Source organism: Mytilus galloprovincialis, chromosome 8, assembly GCF_965363235.1.
Source record: "Mytilus galloprovincialis chromosome 8, xbMytGall1.hap1.1, whole genome shotgun sequence".
Classification (NCBI taxonomy): domain Eukaryota; kingdom Metazoa; phylum Mollusca; class Bivalvia; order Mytilida; family Mytilidae; genus Mytilus; species Mytilus galloprovincialis.
This window is the reverse complement of record NC_134845.1, coordinates 93,036,239-93,061,692: the sequence shown is the minus strand read 5'-3', so window position 1 is coordinate 93,061,692 and position 25,454 is coordinate 93,036,239. Positions and strand designations below refer to the sequence as shown.

Here is a 25,454-nt window from a genome sequence, read left to right as displayed (position 1 = left end):
GAGGGATAACCTAAGTCATTGGACTCCAAACCTCTGATTGGCACTGTCCAAAAAGAATTTGCAATGACAAAGCTCTATAGAAACTAGCGTCTTGAATTATAAATTCGATACGCAGATATGTTTTGGTTAAGTAATGATACATTGGAACGAGAAGTCAATTAAATTCCCTCCCTATTCATGAAGGAATACATCAACTTAAACATGGTATCTTGAAGCAGCGCAGTCCTTCTTTGATAAAAATGGCGATGTAAACTTTTCCTTCGAACTTTGTTACCCCTCCCGAAATTGAATATGTACATCGGGTACGGTTTTGATCGTTTGAAAAACTCAAACTCGACCGTGTTTACAAGTGTGTAACACACGGACAGACAGTCCAGTAATTATGTTTCATATTTCTCATAAATTCTCAGAAAAATTTTGCAGATACACATGTATCGTTATGGGAATGCGGCATAATCATAAATGTGAAGAGAAAGCTGATTAGGATGCGGAATGATTGCAGTAATTTTTTTAATCAATTCAACGTGAAATGGCGTGTAAATACAGATAGAGAAATATATGTTTTTTTCCTTTTTTTTATATATATATTATATATCTTCGGTAGCTATATACATGTATGACCGCAAAATCGAATTTGTATACGTATTATAAGTCAGACGTTTTTGTCTTTGAGACGTCCACTCCATTTTACCTGTAAAATGTTGGTGTCTTTAGTCGGTATCGAGAGTTGTTGAAAAGGTCTACTTAAACTACAGAAGTGTCCCCACAAACAATGGTATATTACTGGGTCTTCCAAGTGCTAAATAAAACTATTTCTAAATTATTAACTTAAATTTTATCAGCAATCAAAGCCGAGCTTCAAAGTTATTGAGAAATTGTTTATTATAGAGGTAGCGTATATGAGAAGTGGATAATAAAAAAATTTAAAAAATCGTTCAAAGTACATACAATCTAATACTCTTTTATCTTGCAATAGTATTAAAACATTTGATTTTTCTACACTTTACACAAGTATTCCCTATTCGAAACTTAAAGACAGATTGAAATAGTTGGTATCACCTTGTTTCATTAAAAGAATGGCCAACGTAGATACAAGTGTTTAGTCTTATGGAGGGATAAATCCTACTGTTTAACGTTTTGAGGACGTGTTTTTGAAAAAATTATCGTCATTCCCATAGGAACTTGTTGTGCGCATTATCTTGCTGACTTGTTTTCTTTTTTTCGTATGAGGCTGACGTCATACAGACACTTCCTAAGAAGAAGGATAAGAACCTAGCAGTATCCTTAACTTTACTTTCGCTATATAAAGAATTCTTCTGAATAATGTATAATTTGGTGACTATGTTGACACCATCACGAGTTCGCATTTACCGTTATGGAATATCCGTTTCACAGATGATATCAAGTATGTTCCTTATCCCGTTACTGCAATCCTATTCTTTTGTTTAGGAATGTAAGCTACCGAATTAAACTTATTACCGGGTATGAACTAAAATGAGCAACATGACGGATAACACATGTGGAACAGGATCTTCTTACCCTTCTTGTCTATATTTTCTATGTTATGTTTTGTGTACTATTTTTTGTCTTTTCCTTTTTATATAGGTACGGCATTGTCAGTAGATTGTCGAATCATTAGTTTAGTTTCATTCTGGAATCTTTCGCCCCTCTTTTATGAAAACACATATCCAAAGGATGACTATATATTTTTATGCTGGTTTCGACATCTAAATTATAATCCTGGTACCTTTGATAACTATCTGTACACAAGTTAAAAAGTCGTACACTTACGACCAGTCCTAGAACAATTTACGAGTGTTTCAAACACAAGCTTAAAAATTTACTACTAGTGTTTTATAAAAGAGGGACGAAAGTTAACAAAAGGACGGTCAAACTCATAAATCGAAAATAAATGCGTCGGAATGTTTTCGTTAGTCTATTTATCGTTGACTTCGGTTTATATGCACAGTATGTGTACAGATTAGATAACTTTTTTGGTTGTTATATGTCACACAAACAGAAAGGAAAAAAATCGAGGTAAATATGTCTACTTTGTCATTGTTGATGCTTTAAGGATAATCTGAAAGAATTAACAAATATGACGTGGTTGAACTACAATATTCACTCTCAAATGGTTTAATATTGCCCTTCTTTTTCTTTTCTTTTTTAAAGCATTCATTATGATTTTTTTTAAACTGCCCCTCCCTTTCAAAGGCAAATTTGTATGACATCCAATGTGGATATAACGCACAAATGGACTAGAAATCAGGTACAAGAATATAAGGGGCGGCCAAAATCAAAATTGGTGTTTTCCATAAAAAAGTAAAATAAGAAATATTCTCCGAGGAAAATTCAAAAAGGTAAGTCCCTAAGCAAATAGCGAAATCAAAATTCCAAACACATCAAACGAATGGATAACAACTGTCATATTTCTGACTTTGTACAGGCATTTTTTAGTGTAGAAAATGGTGGATTTAACCTGATTTTACAGCTAAACCGTTCACTTTAGTTTAAACATATTTATTTATAGTGGATTTGGAAACAAGTTTTACAACTTATATTAATCCCTTTCTACTTTACGGGTGCGAGTGAAGCCTTGTAGCGACAATAGCCTACTTTTTCCGCAATCTTTATGGGTGTCTTTTACGTGCAAGAGATATGGCTCTCTCTTAACACGGGTCAGCCATTTATAAAAAGTAAAAACACAAAACTACTGAACTCCGAGGAAAATTTAAAAAGGAAAGTCCCAAATCAAATGGCAAAATCAAAAGTTCAAACACATCAAACGAATGGATAACAACTGCCATATTCCTGACTTGGTACAGGCATTTTCTTATGTAGAAAATGGTGGATTGAACCTGGTTTAAAAGCTAGCTAAACATTTCACTTGTATGACAGTGGCATTACGACGGACTATCATCGTTTCCGCAAGACCATACTCGCATAATGGTGTCAAGGAGAGCTGAAAATACAGTTCCTGATGTTTTCAATCCGGATTGGGAATCGAACTTTTTGAAAACATGCTTTTATGACAGTGGCATCAAATTCCATTATGTTGACAACGATGTGTGAACAAAACAAAGAGGCACAATGGTAAAAAATGTCAAAAATATGGATAATAAAGTAAAGTAATTAACCTCTGAAGTCATATACAAAATCTTGTATTTGCGGCATATCTGTACACTTATATGTGTATTTGCTTTCAAAACGACGATTAGGCCGTCATATGAGTTATCCAAACATGTAAGGTCATTGAGATAAAATAGTTATTTGAATGTTAACATATTCACTTTATCTAACGATCGATTAAATACTACAGATAGTCCTATGTTTTGCTAACAATAAAGACCCAGAAAAGGACATATGACATTGTACCATGACGATTGTTTAATTTGTTTAACGTTTTAATTTTGCTGTGATGTAATGTTTGAAAAGGATACACTTTGTTATTTCTTATGAGGAAAGATATCTGAATTCAGATTTGTTCATTGTTCTGATATGAATAACACATCACCACAATTCACCGTGGACAAAGAAATCCAAAATGTACAGATTGCGTTTATTTTTCTAAAATTAAAAAAATTATAATAAGAAAATTCATAAACCATGAGAAGTAACGGATTTTCATAATTTGGTACCAATTAATATTTGTTTATTTTGTTTTCCTTTTAGCATGTTTAGATTGATTAAGAAATAATTGATGCGAGCTATACTTTATTGTATTTTTAACATTGATAGGCATTATATTCGTGATTATTTTCGCCTGAGTGATAGCGAGGGCTAAGATACTACGAATATAATGCCTTTCCAGGTTTTTTTTTTAAAAACCAACACGAACAATGCCGTATATAGGCCAATTGTTCCCCATTGAAGTCATTGTATATGTATTACAAAATGTGCATCATTTAAGAGTTTGAAGGTTAAAGACAATAACAATAAAAACCAAGGAGTAAACAAAGACTCACAGAACCAAAGGACATTTACATCAACAGTTATAAATAATGATTAAGAAACAACACGAACTCCACAAAAACCGGGAGTGAAATCAGGTGCTCTGGAAGGGTAAGCATTTCCTGCACCGTATACGGCACCCGTCGTGTTATTTCTTTGTTCAGTTCGATAATGATGGAAGGTTATTATGACTGAGAAGTTTACGAAATATATTAAAGAATGTCAATTTGATAAAATTATTTTTTCTACATTAGTCGATAGAATCTATAATTGTGTTTAAAAAAGCTTCTGAAAAGAAATAAAACTAGCTGTGGACGATTGATTTTACGAAGATGAAGTTATAGGCTACATCATAAATCAGCAGTATCATCGAGTCTGCAAATTTTGCGAATGATAGCTTTGAAGTTGACGTAAAGACTTTATAACTTTGCTTGTAATGCCCAAATTATTTTTTACACGAATAATTTTATGCATTTTGTTTATTATGAGAAAATTTTAAGAACTTTAAAAAAAAAATCCCGATGTGTTTTGGAAAAATGGGCTTTGATTGCAGTTTCCTCCGTCGACTTGCATTCCTTTTTATGTTATAAATAAAGGCAACAGTAATATACCTCTGTTCAAAACTCATAAATCCATGGACAAAAAAACAAAATCGGGGTAACAAACTAAAACCGAGGGAAACGCATTAAATATAAGAGGAGAACAACGACATAACACCGAAACGTAACACACACAGAAACGGACCAAGCATCAGACAAAACACCACGAGAATAACAAATATAACATGAAAACCAAATACATGAATTTGGGATAGACAAGTACCGTGCCACGTCTTATCTCAATTTCTCAAAAATAAGAGAAAACACAAACGACTCAACGTTAAAATGCAACACACACAGAAACGAACAATAATATAACAATGGCCATCTTCCTGACTTGGTACAGGACACTTTTAAAGGGGAATAAAAGTGGTGGGTTGAACCTGGTTTTGTGGCATGCCAAACCTCGCACTTTAATGGCAAAGTTAAATATAACATTGAAATGACAACATAATATTACAGGACTACAATACAAATTAATAGAACATATTAGACAAAGAAAAACATGATTAATAGATAACAAAAAGCATCAGGTTTAAAATTCAATACGCCCAAAACGCGCCTTGTCCACACAAGACTTACAAGTGACGTCCAGATATAAAAGATCGAAAGTGAAAAAAGTACAAAGTTGTACAACACTGAAGATCAAAAGTTGAAAAGGTTTCGCCAAATACGGCATTGTTTTTATGCCCGGGATAAGAACATTCTTATAATTGTATCCTTTATTTACATATGCATTCAGTTTCAAAATACTATTAAAATGGTGTAATACGAATATTTCCCAATTTATTCGGTATTTTAGAGCTTGCAGCTCCTAACCAGATTTGTAAAACGTCATCAATATCTGAGCAGGAAGTTGATATAATCAGGGGTATGTCAAAGAACGTCTTGTTATTTTTCCGAAAGTTCTTCGGAATGACTAAGACCTTGTAAATAAATATTCCGTATCAACTTCACAAATAATACACGATGGTTTGAAGTGTACATTCTGGGTACTGACGTTGTTTATTATCTTTATAACGTGTTATACTATTCTTTTATTTGTCTTTTCCTTTGTGTATTCTTGTCTTCTTTTTTGCTGGTGTTCTAGGTATGCCATTTTGTGTTGTCTTTTTTTACATATTTGTTTGTTTTATAGAGATTAAGATTAAAACACAATTATTACTGTTGTATCCCTCTTTTAGATTTTTTACTTATTACGGCAGTTTGTTTTGTTCACACATCGTTATCAATATTTGATGCGACTGTCATACAGTTGAGAGGTTTAGCGAGCTTTAAAACCAGGTTTCATGCACCATTTTCTACATATGAAATGCCTGTACCAAGTCAGGAATATGACAATTGTATGTATTGTGTGTACCTTAAACAAAAAGGTTGCCAGTCGCGTCAAGATAAAGTGGTTGGTTATTAAGTCAGTCGTTTTTCAAAACATACATTCTCGAAATAAATTCCTGCGCTCTCTGCAAAGGATAAAACAAATAGTTTACGTTTCAACTTCAAAAGACTAGTCCTTACCACATATCATATAATTTTGTAATGAAATGTATCCGATTTGTAACAATATATAACATTTTGTGTGTACCCAAACTTAAAACATAAAAGAGAAAATAGCAAACAAAACCTAACTAACTAAAACACATATTAAAGTAGTTCTAGTTTACACGTCACTGATTATTTTATGACATTTATTTTTCAGCTATGAAATGGATTCTGACAAACTGTTTGTTGCTGCATTTGATTTCGGGAGTACCCACTCTGGGTATGCATTTTCAGCACGCAGTTCCCCAAACTCTATAGTCACGAGCAAGTGGGAACATAATGGGTTACTGTTCCATAAAGCTCCGACGTCCGTTCTAGTTAACAAGAAGAATGAATTTGTAGCATTTGGGTTTGATGCAGAAGACAAATATATTATGAATATGGAGAACAATTTTTGGAATTCAGACTACAGTTACGAAGAGACAAATTATGTAAATCGTTATTTTAATCGGTTCAAGATGGCGCTACATGATGAGGTGAATAACATTTGGTTACGATTTGTGATAACTTAATTGTAGTGAAGTAAACAAAATGAAAATACAGTTAGTAATATAAAGCACGATTAACCCTAAAATAAAACCACAGGGGGTAAATAAAACCTAAACAGGAAAACCGAAATACTTACAGGTCATAATATTCCATGTCAACTTCTGAAATAATACACGGTGTTATTGAAATGTGGGTTCTAGGTAATGACAGTGTAAAGCATCTTAATAACGTGATATATTATTATTTTATTTGCCTTTGTAAACTATTACTTTTACTGTTTAGTCTATTGTTGTTGATGTCATTTGATGTGGCTCGGTACTTAAACATCCCGGCATTGTGTTGTTTTGTTGTAATTTTTTGTGTTCTTTTCTTTTGCGTTACTGATGTGCCTTGTCTCTACGTGTTTTGTATTTTCTTTGTTGACATGTGTGTTTGTTTTTACAAATGTATAGTGATTAAGATTATAACACAATGTTTACTGCTGTATCCCTTTTTTGATATTTGTACTTATTTGTTTTGTTCGCACAATGTGACATCGTTGTCAATATAATGGAATTTTATGTGACTTTCATTCAACTGAAAGAAATAGCTAGAAAACCAGGTATAACAAACTTTTTTTCTAAAAAAAAGTAAAATGCCCGTACATTTTCAGGAATAAAACAGTTGCTCAGCATTCGTTAGATGTGTTTATAAGGCTTTCCCATTTGCTTAGGGATTTTTTGTTTCTAAATGTCCCCCTAGTTCGTTTTTGTATGTTGTATGGCATTTTTATAATGCACAGTGATGCTCAATGTCACATTTCGAATAGCGGTATACTACTGTTGTCTTTATTTGACGAATTGTTTTCCTTCTCGTTGCAGTACGTCTTTTTTCGAAATTGCCTCGGTGTTTTCGTGGTAGCGTGTTCGAAGCAAGTGCCAGAGGTCATAGTTTCCAACCGCGCACGGACTTTAAATTTCTTATTTGCTGCTGTTTTGTTTTTCTCTATCGATTTATGAATTTTGAACAGCAGTATACTTCTGTTGCCTTTATTTGCTAAGCATGCAATATTTCCATGATTAACGAGTGGGAGAAAAGAATTACGGGTGTTAACTACATACATCATGTGTATTATAAATACAGATGTTAACACAAATTATGCAAAGAATATTTTTTTAACTATAGTATTGTTCTTTTTGGTGTAGTAACGTATAGAAAAAAATACAATAATCAACCAAAAAAATACTTTCATGATTTTCATATTTCCTACAAGGAGAAAACATGATACGATGTGAATGGTCATTTTTTGTTTGTGGTGCATTTATCTAGTCATTAATATCATTTTGCAAATCTTTTTTTCAATATTTGAAAATATAGATGGAATGCCTAAATTATCTAGCTCAATTTATATGCGACCTCGGTAGAGGACAGCTTTTCTTTTTGCGTTTCTTAATGTAAGTGGGCAACAGATGATTCAATTGACTGTGTGAAATATAACAAGTGACTTATTAATAGTATTTACGTTATATTTTTACGCAGACATTAAATTTGAAAACCATGATAAAAGATCAAAATGGTGAAGAAATGAAGGCATTAGATATTTATGCATTTGCCATAAAATATCTGAACAAAAAAGTGATTGGAAAGCTCAATACTTGGGACGGTGGAATGTGGAACGTGCAAACACAAGATGGACACTACGTTCTTACTGTTCCCGCAACATGGGATGATCAGGCTCAGATATTCATGCGGAAGGCAGCGGAGCAGGTGTGTAAAGTATACAAGTTATGTTTTATTTCTAGATCTTATATAACTTTAATCAATGATATAAAATATATGACTATATGAACACTCAAGCAGTTTTTATCATATTATTAGTCGTATTCAACTTGTTTAACTCGGCTAAAATGCATGTGAATAATAAGTATGTGCACTAGCTTGCATCGTCATTATAGGCGTTAGCATGAATCTATAAATAATGGTTAAGATATCTTACTAGTAATTGATTTTAAACCAAGCTCTCTCTAAAATGAATATTCGCTAAACTATTTTACAGGCAGGAATAAATGGAAACCAAGTAACAATAGCACTTGAACATGAAGCAGCATTGACATATTGTCAAGTACTGAGACCATATGATCAAAGGGATACAAATTATACAAGTACCTTTCATGCAATCAGAAGGGACAAGAATTATATGGTGGTTGACCTTGGAGGTATATTAGAATCTGTAATGTATGAAAAATTAAAAAAACAATATAAAATAAATAACAAACTTCTAGGCAAATGCTAAGAGGGAATATGATAAAAATTTACCCAACCAAACGCTATCAATCACCGGAACAAGTGAAAAACAACAACCATATTTCCGACTTGGTACGGGCACTTTCCGAAAAAATGTTGAGGTAAAACTAATGATGTAGATAGCGAACCTCCAACTTGTATGACAATTGTTTATATTTCCATTATATTGACAAAATCCGGTATACAACCCAAACATACATAATAGGTTAATTTGACAATTATCCGGATCCAGCATCCAAAACTGTGTAAGCGTACATCACAGACACACAATACCAATAACTAAAACATTTCGAACAAACGTACAAATTAAAGAAATACTCCAAAAGAAAAAGATTGTACTCAGGTTATGAAAGATACGTTGATGAAAATGATCAATCTATAATCTCAAATCTGGATACGTAGTCCACAATAATGAAGCGATGACTTACATAGATTGATTCAGGCCATATCACCAGAAGAGACATTACCATTCCGTTGTGATATCATTTGCATATTGACACAATGCATCTAGCTGACTACACTTAATATACAGTATACAATACACCAGGTTCAATCCACCATTTTTTACACGAGAAAATCCTTGTACAAAGTCAGGAATATGACAGTTGTTATCCATTCGTTTGATGTTTTGGGCTTTTGATTTTGCCATTTGGTTAGGGACGAAAGCTCAATGTTTAAGTGATTTTACTTTTTGTAATGTGAATTTCAATTGTTGTTTGACCAACAGTTTACCTTTAAAATATAAAAATAATAAAATCTGAACCCAAATTATACACCATTGGTTTTTTTTATAAACACGTTTCACAGAGAGAAGCAGTGGACTTAAAAATTACCTCTGCATATAAACAATATATCTGACTTTCTTCTAACGATAAGTTGGTCATAACCATTTTTGTAGATTTTGTTTCCACAATACACGTACGTCTGCGTATTCTTTTTAACTGAATGTGTCTGTATACATCCTCAAAATGCAAAACTAGTTGCACCTCAATTAGTGGAGGAAATTGGGTAGGATATTATATTGATAATGTTTGTATAAGATTTACAAATTAGAAGTAAACTAGTGTTTGTTTCTTGCATTCGTTTTTCTTTCTCGTTTCAGGTGGCACATTTGATATCACAGTACACAAAAGACGTTCAGATGGTTGTCTAGAGGAAGTAGTTCAACCAAGCAGATGTAACCTAGGTGGGACGGATATTGATATTGGTATTGTTAGATTTTTAGAGAATGTATTCGGTGAGCAAGTGATGAAGGAACTAGAATTGAAGGAATTGGAGGATTACATAACTCTAATGTATGAACTTGAAGTTAAAAAACAATCGATAAAATCAGATGCGATTTCAGACATAGCTATTACAATGCCCTTTTGTTTGATAGAAATGACGAAGATACACTGCGGAGGAATAGTTGCAGCTATCACCAAATCCAAGTACAGTGATTCAATTTCCATTAGTGGTCAAAAATTACTTGTAAACGTACAAACGTTTAGAGACCTTTTCAAGCCTACTATCAATTCATTAATAAAACACATTGAACAACTTTTCAGGCATTCGGAAGTTTCAGATATACAACAGATATTGATGGTAGGTGGATTCTCAGAATGTGAACTTGTACAAAAAGCAATGGAAGATAGATTTCCTAATATCGCAATATTCATTCCCGAGAAAGCTGGTCTTGCAGTGCTTAAAGGAGCAGTGATGTACGGTCATCAGCATAAACAGATACGCAGGTAGGGTAATGTTGTTCAAGATAAATAAGATGCTGTCTGATGATCCTACCCAAAAAATCCATGTTGACATATATAAAAAAAAGTTAAAAAAATCGGATGTTATAGCATAAACACCAAACTAAGAGAGATTAAGTTTGCCAACATGGTACGTATCTACAGCTATGTTAGTCTAGACTCATTGTTAAAATGTCACAGTAGGGAAAGAATACAATCGGACACATTACGGACCAGATCGATTTTTCAGATAGAAATTAGTATACATTGTATATGAAAATATAAACATGTGTATCTGTTGTAGTACATCAGACAAGTCGTAAAATTGATCAATTCGTGATGGTGACATTTCAGTTTAAGTAGTGTCGCTTACAGTCATTATAGATATTTATACATTGCAAACACTGAGAAATATTAGTTAGTATACAATTATATGGAGGGCGAATGTGATCATCCTATATACCAATCATAATTTGACATTCTGCCATCACTCAACCTCGACATGGTAACAATTTTTGTCTTCTATATGAATGCTACGTTCAAAGGTGGTTTAAAAATTCTAAATTTTAGCGCATAGTGGAACAAAAATAATTGTGACAAAATAATTAATTAACTTTCGCATAATTTTACTTGATTTTGATTTTTCCGTACTCAAATGTATAAATTCATTTTTGTTATGCGTCAGAATAAGAATGAAAGTTCTGTAGTTTTTTTTCAATTATAATTTTATACACAACAGAATCGACTTAGCGTTTGTAAATAGATAACAATACGTGTGTATTTACATGGGAGGTATATGGTAACAGCCATTATTATGTATATCTCTGATTCTGCGCTGAGCATAGATATATGGAGAAATTTATCGCGGTGTTGTTTATAAAGAAGCACGTCATATTATAATTCAAACTTTACCCACACTCATTATCTTTTCAAAACTCGGATGTCAAACTGCTCATCTCAGATTCATTGAGGTTTGGAAGATGGCACTTGGTCAAAATAAGTTCGTTGTGTATATCTAAGACGTTCGAATGAGATTACAAATAACTTATCTAACAGGACACAATGTGTTCGAGCTGGAGACAGTATGAGATCTGGCAAAATATACAAAGGATTACCACTAGGTTTTATTCTTGGTCCATTCTTTTAAACATTTTATAAAAAGATATCCTACATGTCACCTCACACAGTTCATTCTATATTAATGAAGACACTTCACTCTTTATATTGATGTGTTACCATAACAGAAGGGTAATGAGAAAAGTGAAGAAAATCCAATATTCACAAGTTTATACACATGAAATAAAAATCTTTTTTTTTTTTTAGATATAAATCAGCTCAAATGTCTGTTGTTAGAACTACAAGGTATATATGTATTATGTATCCGAGTTTTGTTTTCTGTAATTAGCCATACTTCAGTTTCATTATGTATATCTTTTATATTCATTTGATAAAATTTACTGTTTGCATAGCATAAATTGTTCTAAATAATAAGGATGTTCTTATCCCAAGCATAAAAACATAGCCATATTTGACACAACCTTTTTCAACTTTTGATCTTCAGTGCTGTACAACTTTGTACTTTTTTTCACTTCGATCTTTTATATCTGGGCGTCACTGGTAAGTCTTGTGTGGACGAGGCGCGTTTTTGGCGTCTTGAATTTTAAACCTGATGCCTTTTGTTATCTATTAATCATGTGTTTCTTTGTCTAATACGTTCTCCTATTTATTTGTATTGTAGTCCTGTAATATTATGTTGTCATTTCAATGTTATATTTAACATTGCCATTAAAGTGCGAGGTTTGGCATGCCACAAAACCAGGTTCAACCCACCGTTTTTATCTTTAAAAATGTCCTGTACCAAGTCAGGAAAATGGCCATTGTTATATTATAGTTCGTTTCTGTGTGTTTAACATTTTAACGTTGTGTTTCCGTTGTGTCGTTTGTTTTCTTTTATATTTGAGTGTGAATTCACATTACTATAAGACGTGTCACAGTACTTTTCTATCCCAAATTCATGTATTTGGTTTTGATGTTATATTTGTTATTCTGAGCGGATTTTGTATAATGCTTAGTCCGTTTCTGTGTATGTTACATTTTAATGTTGTGTCGTTGTTCTCCTCTTATATTTGATGCGTTTCCCTCAGTTTTAGTTTGTTACCCCAATTTTGTTTTTTGTCCATAGATTTACGAGTTTTGAACAACGGTATACTACTGTTGCCTTTATTTAGAACTACAAGGTATAGCTTGAAATTAGTCTTATTGTATGCAGCCAAACTATTGAACGAGTTGCAAAACCACCAAATGACTATAACATCTTGAACTCAGTTCAAGGGTAAAATTTACTCATGGAATGGCAACTCATGCCATTGCAATGCATGTGCATAATATTTGATTTTATTTTCAATATTACAGTTTTAAAACATAGTAGTGCTGCTTATCATATTTCCATTCTAATTGTTTTATTTGTTTAGTGTCTTTTAATTTGTGATCGCTGTGCTTTAATATTATATGTTGCCGCTTTAATTTCATGCTACATTTATTAGTGCTTGATCATCCATTTCATATTTAGTATTTACTTAGTTCAGTTTTGCCTAACTGTGCATGGAATATATGTTTTATTCTTTTATGTGTATACATCAGTATCGTGTATATGAATAATTATTCAAATTGTATTTGTGAATATTAACTTTTACTGATAAGTATAGTGTAGGTTATATTAATTTGGCATGGCTATACAATTATACATCCCGTCATCGTGTAAATGTGCTATAGTAAATTTTTATATTTTTGTGTTTCATTTTTGCTAATGTGCTTTTTCTATATGCTTTTTCTATATGCTTTTTTTATGTTTCGTTGTTGACATATTTGTTTGGCTTTTTATTTATTGATTAAAAACATAACACGATGTTGACTGCTGTACCCCTATTGTCCACATTTCTACCTATTATGTTTGTTTGTTTTGTTCACACATCAGTGTCAATATAGTGGAATTTTATTCGACTATCACACAAGTGAGCGGTTTAGCTAGCTATGAAACCAGGTTTAATCCACCAATTTCTATTCACGAAAATACCTATACCAAGTCAGGAATATGACAGTAGTTTTTAATTCAATTTATGTGTTTTGCCATTTCAATTTGCCATTTAATTAGGAACTTTCCGTTTGAATATTTTAACGTGCAAATTATCCACTAAGCTCTTACTGTTTGCAATATTTAATAAACATGATATATTATATGAGAGAATGGTGTTTAAAACAGTGAACAATAACTCAAATACTAGTATACCTTGGTAATCTTATACACATCAAATAACATAAACAAATGTATTTTTCAGACATCATAATTCAGCTCAAGTTGCTTCAGTTAGAACTACAAGGTATGGCTTGAAATCATTCACATTTCATGCATCTAACTATAGAATAAGTTTACAAACCACTGTTCACTTGATCTTTTATCTTTCAAGCTTCTAATAAACTAATGGAATGGCAACTGATCCCATTGCAATGCATGTTCTTTGTATTTAGTTTTGGAACATAGCAGTGATGTTTATCATACTTAATTGTAAGCGACTGTAATACAAATAAACTCATCATAGATACCAGGATTAAAATTTTATATTTACGCCATTTCGTCTACATAAGACTCACCAGTGACGCTCGAATCAAACATATTTAAAACGCCAAATAAAGTACGAAGTTGAAAGCATTGAGGACCACAAATTCCTAAAAGTTTTACCAAATATAGCTACGGCAATCTATTTATGAGGTAGAAAAGCCTTAGTTTTTCAAAAATTCAAATTTTTGTTAACAGTTTATTCATAATTATGAACATATCGATGATAACTCAAGACAACACAGAAGTATATGACATATTTAGCTAGCTATGATTATGGCAACAGTAGTATACTGCTGTTCGAAAGTTATAAATCGATTGAGAGAAAACAAATCCGGGTTACAAACTAAAACTCAGGGAAACACATCCACTATAAGAGGAAAACAACAAAAAACATTGAAGTGCAACAAAAAATCAAATGAACATTCAACTCACAGCAACGAACTATAAGATAACAACTGCCATTTACCTGACTTAATACAGGACAATTTAGTAAAAAATGGTGGGTTGAATCTGGTTTTGCGGCTATCTTAAACTTGCGCTTTTATGGCAATGTTAAATACAACACTAGATTGACAATATTACGTGACAGGACTACAGTACAAATAAATACAAAAACATTCAGGACAGAGAAATACACAAATAAACAATACAATAGAACATTAATCACTAGCCCAGTAGTCAGTCAGCACTTCTGTGTTGACATGCGTTATCATTGATATGTTCATAATAATAAATTAACTGTTAACAAAATGCAACTTTGAAATTTTTGAATACTTAGGCTTTTCTACCTCAGGAATATATTACCTTAGCTGTATTTGGCAAAACTTTTAGGAATTTTTGGTCTTCAATGCTCTTCAACTTTATTTTGCCTTTTAAACATTTTTTTTCCGAGCGTCACTGATGCGTCTTTTGTAGACGTAACGTGTGTCTGGTGTCATCTATGATGAGTTTATTTAGACATGCTAGTAGTTATCAAAGGTATCAGGCTTATAATGTAATACGCCTTTTTACGCCTCTACATAAGACTTATCAATAGTAAAGAAAACCAAAAAAATGACGAAGAGCATTGATGAACCAAAACTCCAAAAAGTTATGCCAAATACGGTTAAGGTTATATATGTCTGGGATAAGAAAATCCTTAGTATTTCGAATAATTCGTACTTTTGCAAACAGTTAATTTATAATAGTTATCAAAGGTATCAAGATTATAACTTAGTACACAAGACTAAAAATTTATAGAAAAGACCATATAATTAATATACATGATAACACCACAGAATAAAAACGAACACGTAAAACAACCTATGTCAGCACATAAAAACAGCACAACAGAACCACGCATTGTCGTACACGCGACTGAGTCGATGCAAACAAAAGTAAAGTGACGTCATAGGTGAATTGAAAATAATTGATATATTTCTAAAAAAAAATATACAGTTCAAGATTAGGTTTTTATCTATGGTATTTGATGTAAATAATAACAATTACAATACCATTAATATAGAATTGTCTTAGTAATTAGATAATTATTGGTATTATCTAGCTTTGTCAGTATATCTTCTTATCAAAATGTTAAAAAAAAACTCGTGTACATTAGGTTGCCCCAAACTAAAATCTTATAAACCAACTTGGTCATTAATTATCTTTACTTTTACATAGAAATTTTTCTATATGCCTTTTTCGCTATTTCGCTGTATTATATTTTAAGGTGCAGATTATCCAAATATCTCTTACTGTTTGCAATATTCGATATATATTTAGAGAGAAAGGTGTTTAAAACAGTGAACAATAACTCAAATATACCTTTATAATCTTATACAGTTCAAAAAAAAAAAAAACCCCAACATATATGATTTTTTTCAGACATCAGAATTCAGCTCAAGTGGCTTCAGTTAGAACTACAAGGTATGCTTTGAAATCATTTACATTTCATACATCCAAACTATGGAATGAGTTGACAAACCACTGTTTATCTTAATCATCTTTCAAGCGTCTAATAAATTCATGAAATGTCAACTCTTGCCATTGCAATGCATGTCCTTATCATTCGTTTAATATTACAGCATATATATGTACATGTTAAAGAAAAGAAGATTTTGTGTGATTGCCATTACAATGCCTGTCCTTAGTATATTTATGTTAAAGCTTTTAAACATAGTAGTGCGTTCAGCAAAAGAAATATGTCATATTATCTATAATTGCCAACGACATAACTGCTTTTTATACATGTTATACTTCCACTCTTTTTTTGTTAAATACATGAAATATGCTGAGTGCCTTTAATTTGTGAACTATGTGAACTACGTGCTTACGTTTTTCCTGTTTCTGTTTTAATATTAATTTTAGCTTAGTGCCCATGCATGGCGATGCATATTACATATATAGAATTAAACTTACTACAGCCTTGCTTAACTGTGCACTAAAAGTATTTTATGCATGTTATATGTCTTCTATTCTTTTATATCGGTTTCGTGAAAATTTATTATGTAAGTCTATGTATTCGTCGTTGTTAAAAGCTCAAAGAGCCTACTATTATTCGCCGACTTTAAATAAAGGTTTTGATTTAATTTAATTTGATTCAAGTATCTGCCTAGATTAGTATGGGACCTTATTACCATTTGCCATTTCTTTCACTACAAAATGTGCAGAATCTGAATTGACCATTTCTTGTGATCGACCAGTAAAATCGAGCACACATTTTACTCGACTAGTCTCGATATTGTCTCGACTGTACTTAACTGTACTTAAGTGTACTCGACTAGGTCTCGACTTTACTTAATTAGTCGGATTCAGTACTCGACCCGTCTCGACTAGCCTTGACCTTCAAATTTAGTTTTGACTGGTGTAAATCAGCCCATTTTACTAAACTGAATATTGATATTACAAAATTTAATCTTATTTGGTAGTTTGATTTATTGCTGTGAAATGACAGAAGTTAATTTTATAATAGGTAAAAATAAAAATGATTATATAAATTCAGATAGGCATCTTTAAATTTTTTAATAACTTTTTCAAATCAACTTGGATTTTCATCAAACTATGCAGCTATCTTAGATATATATTAAGCTTAATGAATCCCAGGTCATTTTGTTTTTGTTATGTTGCTGTAAAATTTAAGAATTAAATTAATCTTGGTAAAAAAAACTAGGGTTTGCAATTCGGACAAAATAGAGATAGTACACTTTGATTTTATTAATAGTAGTACTATCTCTATTCTAATAATTGAATTCTTTCATTTCACAGCAATAAATCAAACTACCAAATAAGATTGAATTTTGTAAGATCAATATTCAATTTAGTTAGATGGGCTGATTTACACCAGTCAAAACTAAATTTTAAGGTCAAGATTAGTCGAGACATTCAAGACTGGTTGAGACTGAGTCGAGACTAGTCGAGACAGGTCGAGACTGGTCGAGACTGGTCGAGACTGGTCGAGACTTGGCCAAGTACTTAATCAGACTAATTAAGTAAAGTCGAGACCTAGTCGAGTACACTTAAGTACAGTCGAGACAATGTCGAGACTAGTCGAGTAAAATGTGTGCTCGATTTTACTGGTCGAGCACAAAAACTGGTCAATTCAGACTCTGAGTAGTTTGTAGTGTTTGGTCATCCAATACGAAGAAAAAAGTTCAATATTTCAAAATTCATCTTGCAGATATTTCAAGATGTCTAAAGCAAGAGGATCTGCGTACAATTCTCGAGTACTAGGAATTCCCTGGAGTTTTTTTATTGTTTTTTTTTTTGTTTTATTTAGAGGGGAGTCATGTTGCTCAGTTTGTTAATTTACATGTTTTATCTTTTTGTTGTTGTTGTTCTTGCATTGGAATGACTTTCGAATAATGTTTTTTAAATTTCACTGTTGGTATTTTCCGCCTCCCTTGTCGTAAAATTGCCGCTTGTTGCCCAAAACATATATACGTGTTATAAGTATTCTGAAGTTCTCGCCAAAAAAGATAGCAGATACATCTTGGGCAATAAAATCGGAAAACACCAAGACCTGAACGAAAGCGACGAAAAGGTAACAAAAGCATAGCACTACACAGAAAACTCAAGTTTTAGAGACTCGAACCACTCATAAAACCGAGATTCTTCCGGAATTATTAACCAAAATATACTAATTGGATTGAAAAAAAAAAATAATGAATTACAGAATTGCCAAAATGGGATCTTGAACTTCACTCAGAGTTGTGTCCGATACGACCGGATAATTTATCGAAAGAAAATGTTTATATATCTGTGTGTCTTAAAACATGTGTCTCAAATTTGTGAACCTGTGAAAATCGAATTACAGATATTATGTTTAATTTCTTAAAATATTTAGAACAATTTGACATACGTCCATGCTAACTATATTTTATTTGCCCAATTTAAAGAGATGACTTTTTGTTGACGTCGTATGCCGACGTTTCCTGGATTTTACTTTTCCAGATGAATACTCCAACTTTTTATATATACTGAGAACGTTTTGTGTATAATCAATTATATTTATCTATGTTGAAAGACGTGCATAATGTCAAATCATAAAATTAAAAATTGTTTAGTCTCTAAATAAACTTAGATTTCTGCTGTTATTTTGGCTAAAAGGGTGCTGTTTTTGGTACTCGGATCAATTTGGGTTTTGTGACGTTATAAACAAAAACAAAAAAAACATACAAGAAAAAAACAACGTGGAACAATGACAAAAAAACATTAGAACTGAGGAACGTGAACATTCTTTTTGACCCTCGATAAATTTAGAAATCACATATTTTTTTGTGATATTAAAATTTGCTGTTACAAAATATTACAAAATATTATAAATTAAGGAATGTTTCTCCCTCATTCAAAACTCTGATTCCTTTCACGGATTTGGCTATACTTTTTGGACCTTTTGGATTATAGCTCTTCATCTTTTATATCAGCTTCACTGAAGAGACATGTATTGTCGAAATGCGCATCTGGTGCAAGAAAATTGGTACCGTTCATTTTATTACAACCACTGGGTCGATGCCTCTACTAGTGGACTATTAGTCCCCGAGGGTATCACCAGCCCAGTAGCCAGTACTTCGGTACTGGCATGAAAATACGGATTTTTTTGTGATATTAAAATTTGCTGTTACAAAATATTAGAAAATATTATAAATTAAGGAATGTATCTCCCTCATTCAAAACTCTGATTCCTTTCACGGATTTGGCTATACTTTTTGGACCTTTTGGATTATAGCTCTTCATCTTTTATATCAGCTTTGGATTTCAAATATTTTGGCCACGAGCATCACTGAAGAGACATGTATTGTCGAAATGCGCATCTGGTGCAAGAAAATTGGTACCGTTCATTTTTTTATATAAAAACGGGAAATGTTGACCTTAAACAAATGAGACAAAGTGAAATGTGCCGTTTTGCTTTTACGTTTGTATAAACTGTTTTATCCTATTGTCTCTTATTGTTTGCAATAATGAATCATATTTAAGAGATAGAGTTATTTAGAACAGTAAATAAAGAAACTCCTATATACCAACATGATCTTATACACTTAACATAAAAACAAAATATTTTTTTTCAGATATCAGAACGTAGATTGGGAGGATGAAATTAGAAGTACAAGGTATGGCTTGAAATTATTCAGCTAACTTATGGAGTGAGTTGACAAACCACTTAAAAGCTTAAACATCTTTAAAAAACTTAATTCAAGATTGTAATAAACTCATTGCAATGCACTTTCTTAGTATGTATGTTTCTGTTGAAGCTTTAAAACATAGCTGTGCTAATAGAAAAGAAGATATGGTAAGATTGGCAATGAGACAACTGCTTATTAAGTTTCACTCTTTTTGTGTTTAATTTGCTTAGTTTCATTTCAATTTGTGATTTATGTACAAAAGTGTTATGTTATATTACCCTTTAGGTACATTTGTACTAAGTACCTGTTCATGTATATAATAGTATTTAACTTAGTTCATCCTACCCCATCTGTACATGGAATATATGTTTTATGTTGTTTATTCTTTATATCAAATATTATGTACATTTATTATGTTAATCTTTGCGGGTGTAAAAGCTCAAAGAACATTGGGATTATTATCTTGTGACATACCGACTTCAAATAAGTTTCTGTTTGATCTGAATCGTGTATCAGCCTAGAATCGCATGCTACTGTTTGTCATTACTTTGATAATCCCATATACAGAAAGTTTTATACCTTAATAGATCGTTTTAGACAAGTGAATCAGGATCTGCTTACCTTTTTCGAGTTCCTGGAATTCCCTCGAGCCTTTTTTTTTTTATTTTATTATTTTCACGTTAGTCAGTGTGTAGATTTTCATTTTGGTTTTTGAATCACGGTGTATTGTCTGCCTGTCAATTCTTCTTGTTTTGCCATGGTGTGATCGATCAGTTACTTTCTATTCATGATTCTTGAATATCCTAGTTTGTATCTTTTGTCTCTATTATGGTAAATAGTCAGGATTGTAATTTAATAAGCCACACGCGCGTTTTGTAAGATAGACGATATTGCATATATTGTCCATCTTTGTGCCTAAAACATATTTACATGTTATTCTTAAAAGAGGAAAGTAATTGTCAAAAAAAGATACAAGGTACATCTGTAGCAATAAATCAGATAACACAAATATACAAAAGAAAACGACGACCAGGTAACAATAGCACAACACTACACAATAAACTCAGGATTTAGAGACTGGAATCACTCCTAAAACCGAGGGTGCTTCAGAATTGTAAACCAGAATGAGCTTATCTAGTTAAGTAAACAGATAAGATTATAAAAACATGAAAAAGGCAAAAGGAATTAAATTATTGCTATCACTGGGATCCTGACCATAATTCAGAGTCGGGTTTGATACGATCGAATGATCTATTTGGAAAAAATGTCTATATCTATGAGTCGTGGAACATGCGTGTTAAACTTGTGAACCAGTTGTTGTATACATGTAATTAGCACATAGATGATGTTGAAATTGTGTTTACATTTGTGAAAAATGCAAATGAGACAGATGTTGGACACAAGTGTTCTTTTATTTTATTTTGCGACACATATGTGTGAAATTGATGTGATTTTTTTCCCTAGTTCAATCATAGTCTTTAGTAAAAAAAAAATCCTTACTGTATATGTAAAGGTTCCTGGCTAAGAAAAGCGCTTTGGACGCACAAAATTCATAAAACAACGACAACAAACCTTAAAATTGAGGAACATGCATATTTTTGCGTTCTTTCTGAACTTCGATTAATTAAGAAATGACTACGAAACTGAGGTTCTAACCTCTTCAGGAAAAGTTGACCTTAAACAAATTTGATATCGTAGGCGCAAATATCCTATTATCTCTTACAGTTTGTGATATTCAATTTATTCAAGAAGTATGAATACAGAGAACAAAATTATATCTACTTCCGACATTTCCTGGATTTTACTTTTCAAGATGAATACTCCATCTTTTTATATATACTGAGAACGTTTTGTGTATAATCAAACATATATATCTATGTTGAAAGACGTGCATAATGTCAAATCATAAAATTAAAAATTGTTTAGTCTCTAAATAAACTAAGATTTCTGCTGTTATTTTGGCTAAAAGGGTGCTGTTTTAAGTACTCGGATCAATTTGGGTTTTGTGACGTTATAAACAAAAACAAAAAACAAAAACATACAAGAAAAAGTCAACATGGAACAATGACAAAAAAACATTAGAACTGAGGAACATGAACATTCTTTTTGACCCTCGATAAATTTAGAAATCACATAGAAAAACGGGAAATGTTGACCTTAAACAAATGAGACAAAGTGAAACGTGCCGTTTTGCTTTTACGTTTGTATAAACTGTTTTATCCTATTGTCTCTTATTGTTTGCAATAATGAATCATATTTAAGAGATGGAGTTATTTAGAACAGTAAATAAAGAAACTCCTATATACCAACATGATCTTATACACTTAACATAAAAACAAAATAATTTTTTTCAGATATCAGAACGTAGATTTGGAGGATGAAATTAGAACTACAAGGTATGGCTTGAAATTATTCAGCTAACTTATGGAATGAGTTGACAAACCACTTAAAAGCTTAAACATCTTTAAAAAACTTAATTCAAGATTGTAATAAACTCATTGCAATGCACGTTCTTAGTATGTATGTTTCTATTGAAGCTTTAAAACATAGCTGTGCTAATAGAAAAGAAGATATGGTAAGATTGGCAATGAGACAACTGCTTATTAAGTTTCACTCTTTTTGTGTTTAATTTGCTTAGTTTCATTTCAATTTGTGATTTATGTACAAAAGTGTTATGTTATATTACCCTTTAGGTACATTTGTACTAAGTACCTGTTCATGTATATAATAGTATTTAACTTAGTTCATCCTACCCCATCTGTACATGGAATATATGTTTTATGTTGTTTATTCTTTATATCAAATATTATGTACATTTATTATGTTAATCTTTGTGGGTGTAAAAGCTCAAAGAACATTGGGATTATTATCTTGTGACATACCGACTTCAAATAAGTTTCTGTTTGATCTGAATCGTGTATCAGCCTAGAATCGCATGCTACTGTTCGTCATTACTTTGATAATCCCATATACAGAAAGTTTTATATCTTAATAGATCGTTTTACACAAGTGAATCAGGATCTGCTTACCTTTTTCGAGTTCCTGGAATTCCCTCGAGTCTTTTTTTTAATTTTATTATTTTCACGTTAGTCAGTGTGTAGATTTTCATTTTGGTTTTTGAATCACGGTGTTTTGTCTGCCTGTCAATTCTTCTTGTATTGCCATGGTGTGATCGATCAGTTACTTTCTATTCATGATTCTTGAATATCCTAGTTTGTATCTTTTGTCTCTATTATGGTAAATAGTCAGGATTGTAATTTAATACGCCACACGCGCGTTTTGTAAGATAGACGATATTGTATATATTGTCCATCTTTGTGCCTAAAACATATTTACATGTTATTCTTAAAAGAGGAAAGTAATTGTCAAAAAAAGATACAAGGTACATCTGTAGCAATAAATCAGATAACACAAATATACAAAAGAAAACGACGACCAGGTAACAATAGCACAACACTACACAGTAAACTCGTGATTTAGAGACTGGAATCACTCCTAAAACCGAGGGTGCTTCAGAATTGTAAACCAGAATGAGCTTATCTAGTTAAGTAAACAGATAAGATTATAAAAACATGAAAAAGGCAAAAGGAATTAAATTATTGCTATCACTGGGATCCTGACCATAATTCAGAGTCGGGTTTGATACGATCGAATGATCTATTTGGAAAAAATATCTATATCTATGAGTCGTGGAACTTGCGTGTTAAACTTGTGAACCAGTTGTTGTATACATGTAATTAGCACATAGATGATGTTGAAATTGTGTTTACATGTGTGAAAAATGCAAATGAGACAGATGTTGGACACAAGTGTTCTTTTATTTTATTTTGCGACACATATGTGTGAAATTGATGTGATTTTTTTCCCTAGTTCAATCATAGTCTTTAGTAAAAAAAAATCCGTACTGTATATGTAAAGGTTCCTGGCTAAGAAAAGCGCTTTGGACGCACAAAATTCATAAAACAACGACAACAAACCTTAGAATTGAGGAACATGCATATTTTTGCGTTCTTTCTGAACTTCGATTAATTAAGAAATGACTACGAAACTGAGGTTCTAACCTCTTCAGGAAAAGTTGACCTTAAACAAATTTGATATCGTAGGCGCAAATATCCTATTATCTCTTACAGTTTGTGATATTCAATTTATTCAAGAAGTATGAATATAGAGAACAAAATTATATCTTCTTCGAGTTATTATCCAAGTTGGCGTGAAATATTAATCATGCGGTTAACTCAACTGTCAAATATCGTAAATATGGTATATTCATTTCAGCAAACAACGTACGGAATTTCCTTGGTATGTGCAGCCAGCATGTTTTGTTCTACTACACTTACTTGGCATTTTATATCCACTATTTATTGTTTATCAAGGACTTAACTTCGTAGTTGTCTTGTGTTGTGTAGCGGAAATGTATGTTGTCAACCAGATGAATATTCAACACCTTGCAGATTTCATTGTTCAGCTTAAGGTTTGTTTCAGCTTATTTATACTATATATTATTATACATGTACTAGTTTTCTGGTATGTACCGATCTAAGGCTGTGAAAACGTGTTGCTTGTCAATTGATACACAGATATACCCCGTATCGGTCAACCAATTCATGACGGTTAACGTTTTTGGGGACTTGTGCAGCCATTTTTCCTCATAACTCTGTTTGAGCAGTTTGTGTAAGGCGGACGTCCCAATAAATGAATTAGTGTAAATACAAAATTTTCGGTGGCGACGTAATAAACCTCTCTAATTACAAATTTCTTCATTACACTTTAATTACAAATTTCTTCATTACACTTTAATTACAAATTTCTTCGTTAAACTTTAATTCCAAATTTTTTCATTACAATAACTACAATCCCTAAAAAAATCAAATTCTGCAAATGATTGAATGTTTGAAGGTTTTTTCTAATGCAAGTAGAATAAACATGATAAAGATGATATATTGTTTGTAAACACGAATGTCGGTTTTTTTTTCAAAATATAAACACGAAATCCATTTCAATGTACTCATTCATCTGTCCTAAACAATTATAGGGACCGGTGTCCATTTTAGACCTTGACATCATCATTTTTAATTGTTGTATCCACAAGTAGAGAAATTGCCAGAGCTCAAAACTAAGTATAACAGAAGGAATCGACAGGTCATCTATCTCCCATTATGCATGTATCGTGTTATACAGAAACTAAGAATTAGCATCTTGCTATAAACGGTTGAGTAAATATATTTCCCTATATATTTTTAGACAAAAATATTCACCACTAAAGAAGACTTCAGGAATAGAAATTTTGGACAATTGAAGGTTCTGCGGATTGTGTTTGGATTAATTGTATCACCTATTCTATTTGAATTTTGCCGTTTTTGTGGACTATATCCTTATTTTGTCATTGGAACTCCGATTTTCCTGTTTGGGTACCTACTAGTTTATTCCACATTTCTAAGCATATACATAGTGTTCATTTCCCTCAAAGAATTGATAAAGTCCGGAGTTAAACTATCAGAACAAATAAAGGTAAGATATTAAAGTTAAGGGACGACATCAAAAGTTCAATGTAGGATATAAAAAAAAATAATTGATATAGTTTTTTCACTGAGCCCCCCCTCCTCTTCACTTAATTTGGGGGGAATTGATTGACCAATAAGGATATGTATAAAATCGA

At 32.0% G+C, this 25,454-nt stretch overlaps 2 protein-coding genes across 3 annotated transcripts in view; one reads left to right on the top strand and one right to left on the bottom strand.

The window, feature by feature from the left end:
* The window catches only part of LOC143042846 (uncharacterized), a 254,720-nt gene that overhangs the window by 163,585 nt on the left and 65,681 nt on the right, over nt 1-25,454 (bottom strand). The window lies entirely within an intron of this gene.
* LOC143042932 (heat shock 70 kDa protein 12A-like) lies at nt 1,992-25,318 on the top strand. Its single transcript, XM_076215437.1, has 12 exons — nt 1,992-2,037; nt 6,247-6,565; nt 8,097-8,324; nt 8,614-8,773; nt 9,964-10,591; nt 11,909-11,947; nt 13,921-13,962; nt 16,065-16,106; nt 19,745-19,786; nt 22,153-22,194; nt 24,074-24,269; nt 25,040-25,318. The coding sequence occupies exons 1-12, from the start codon at nt 2,006-2,008 to the stop codon at nt 25,316-25,318; spliced, it is 2,049 nt and encodes a 682-aa protein (XP_076071552.1). The 5' UTR covers nt 1,992-2,005.

What these genes read in the sequence shown, in the direction of transcription:
- LOC143042932 (XM_076215437.1), top strand. Translation starts at nt 2,006, where the DNA reads ATGTCACACAAACAGAAAGGAAAAAAATCGAG. An exon ending in CAGAAAGGAAAAAAATCGAG is followed by an intron (nt 2,038 to 6,246) that starts GTAAATATGTCT and finishes TTTATTTTTCAG; the next exon opens with CTATGAAATGGATTCTGACA. An exon ending in GCTTCAGTTAGAACTACAAG is followed by an intron (nt 16,107 to 19,744) that starts GTATGCTTTGAA and finishes ATTTTTTTTCAG; the next exon opens with ATATCAGAACGTAGATTGGG.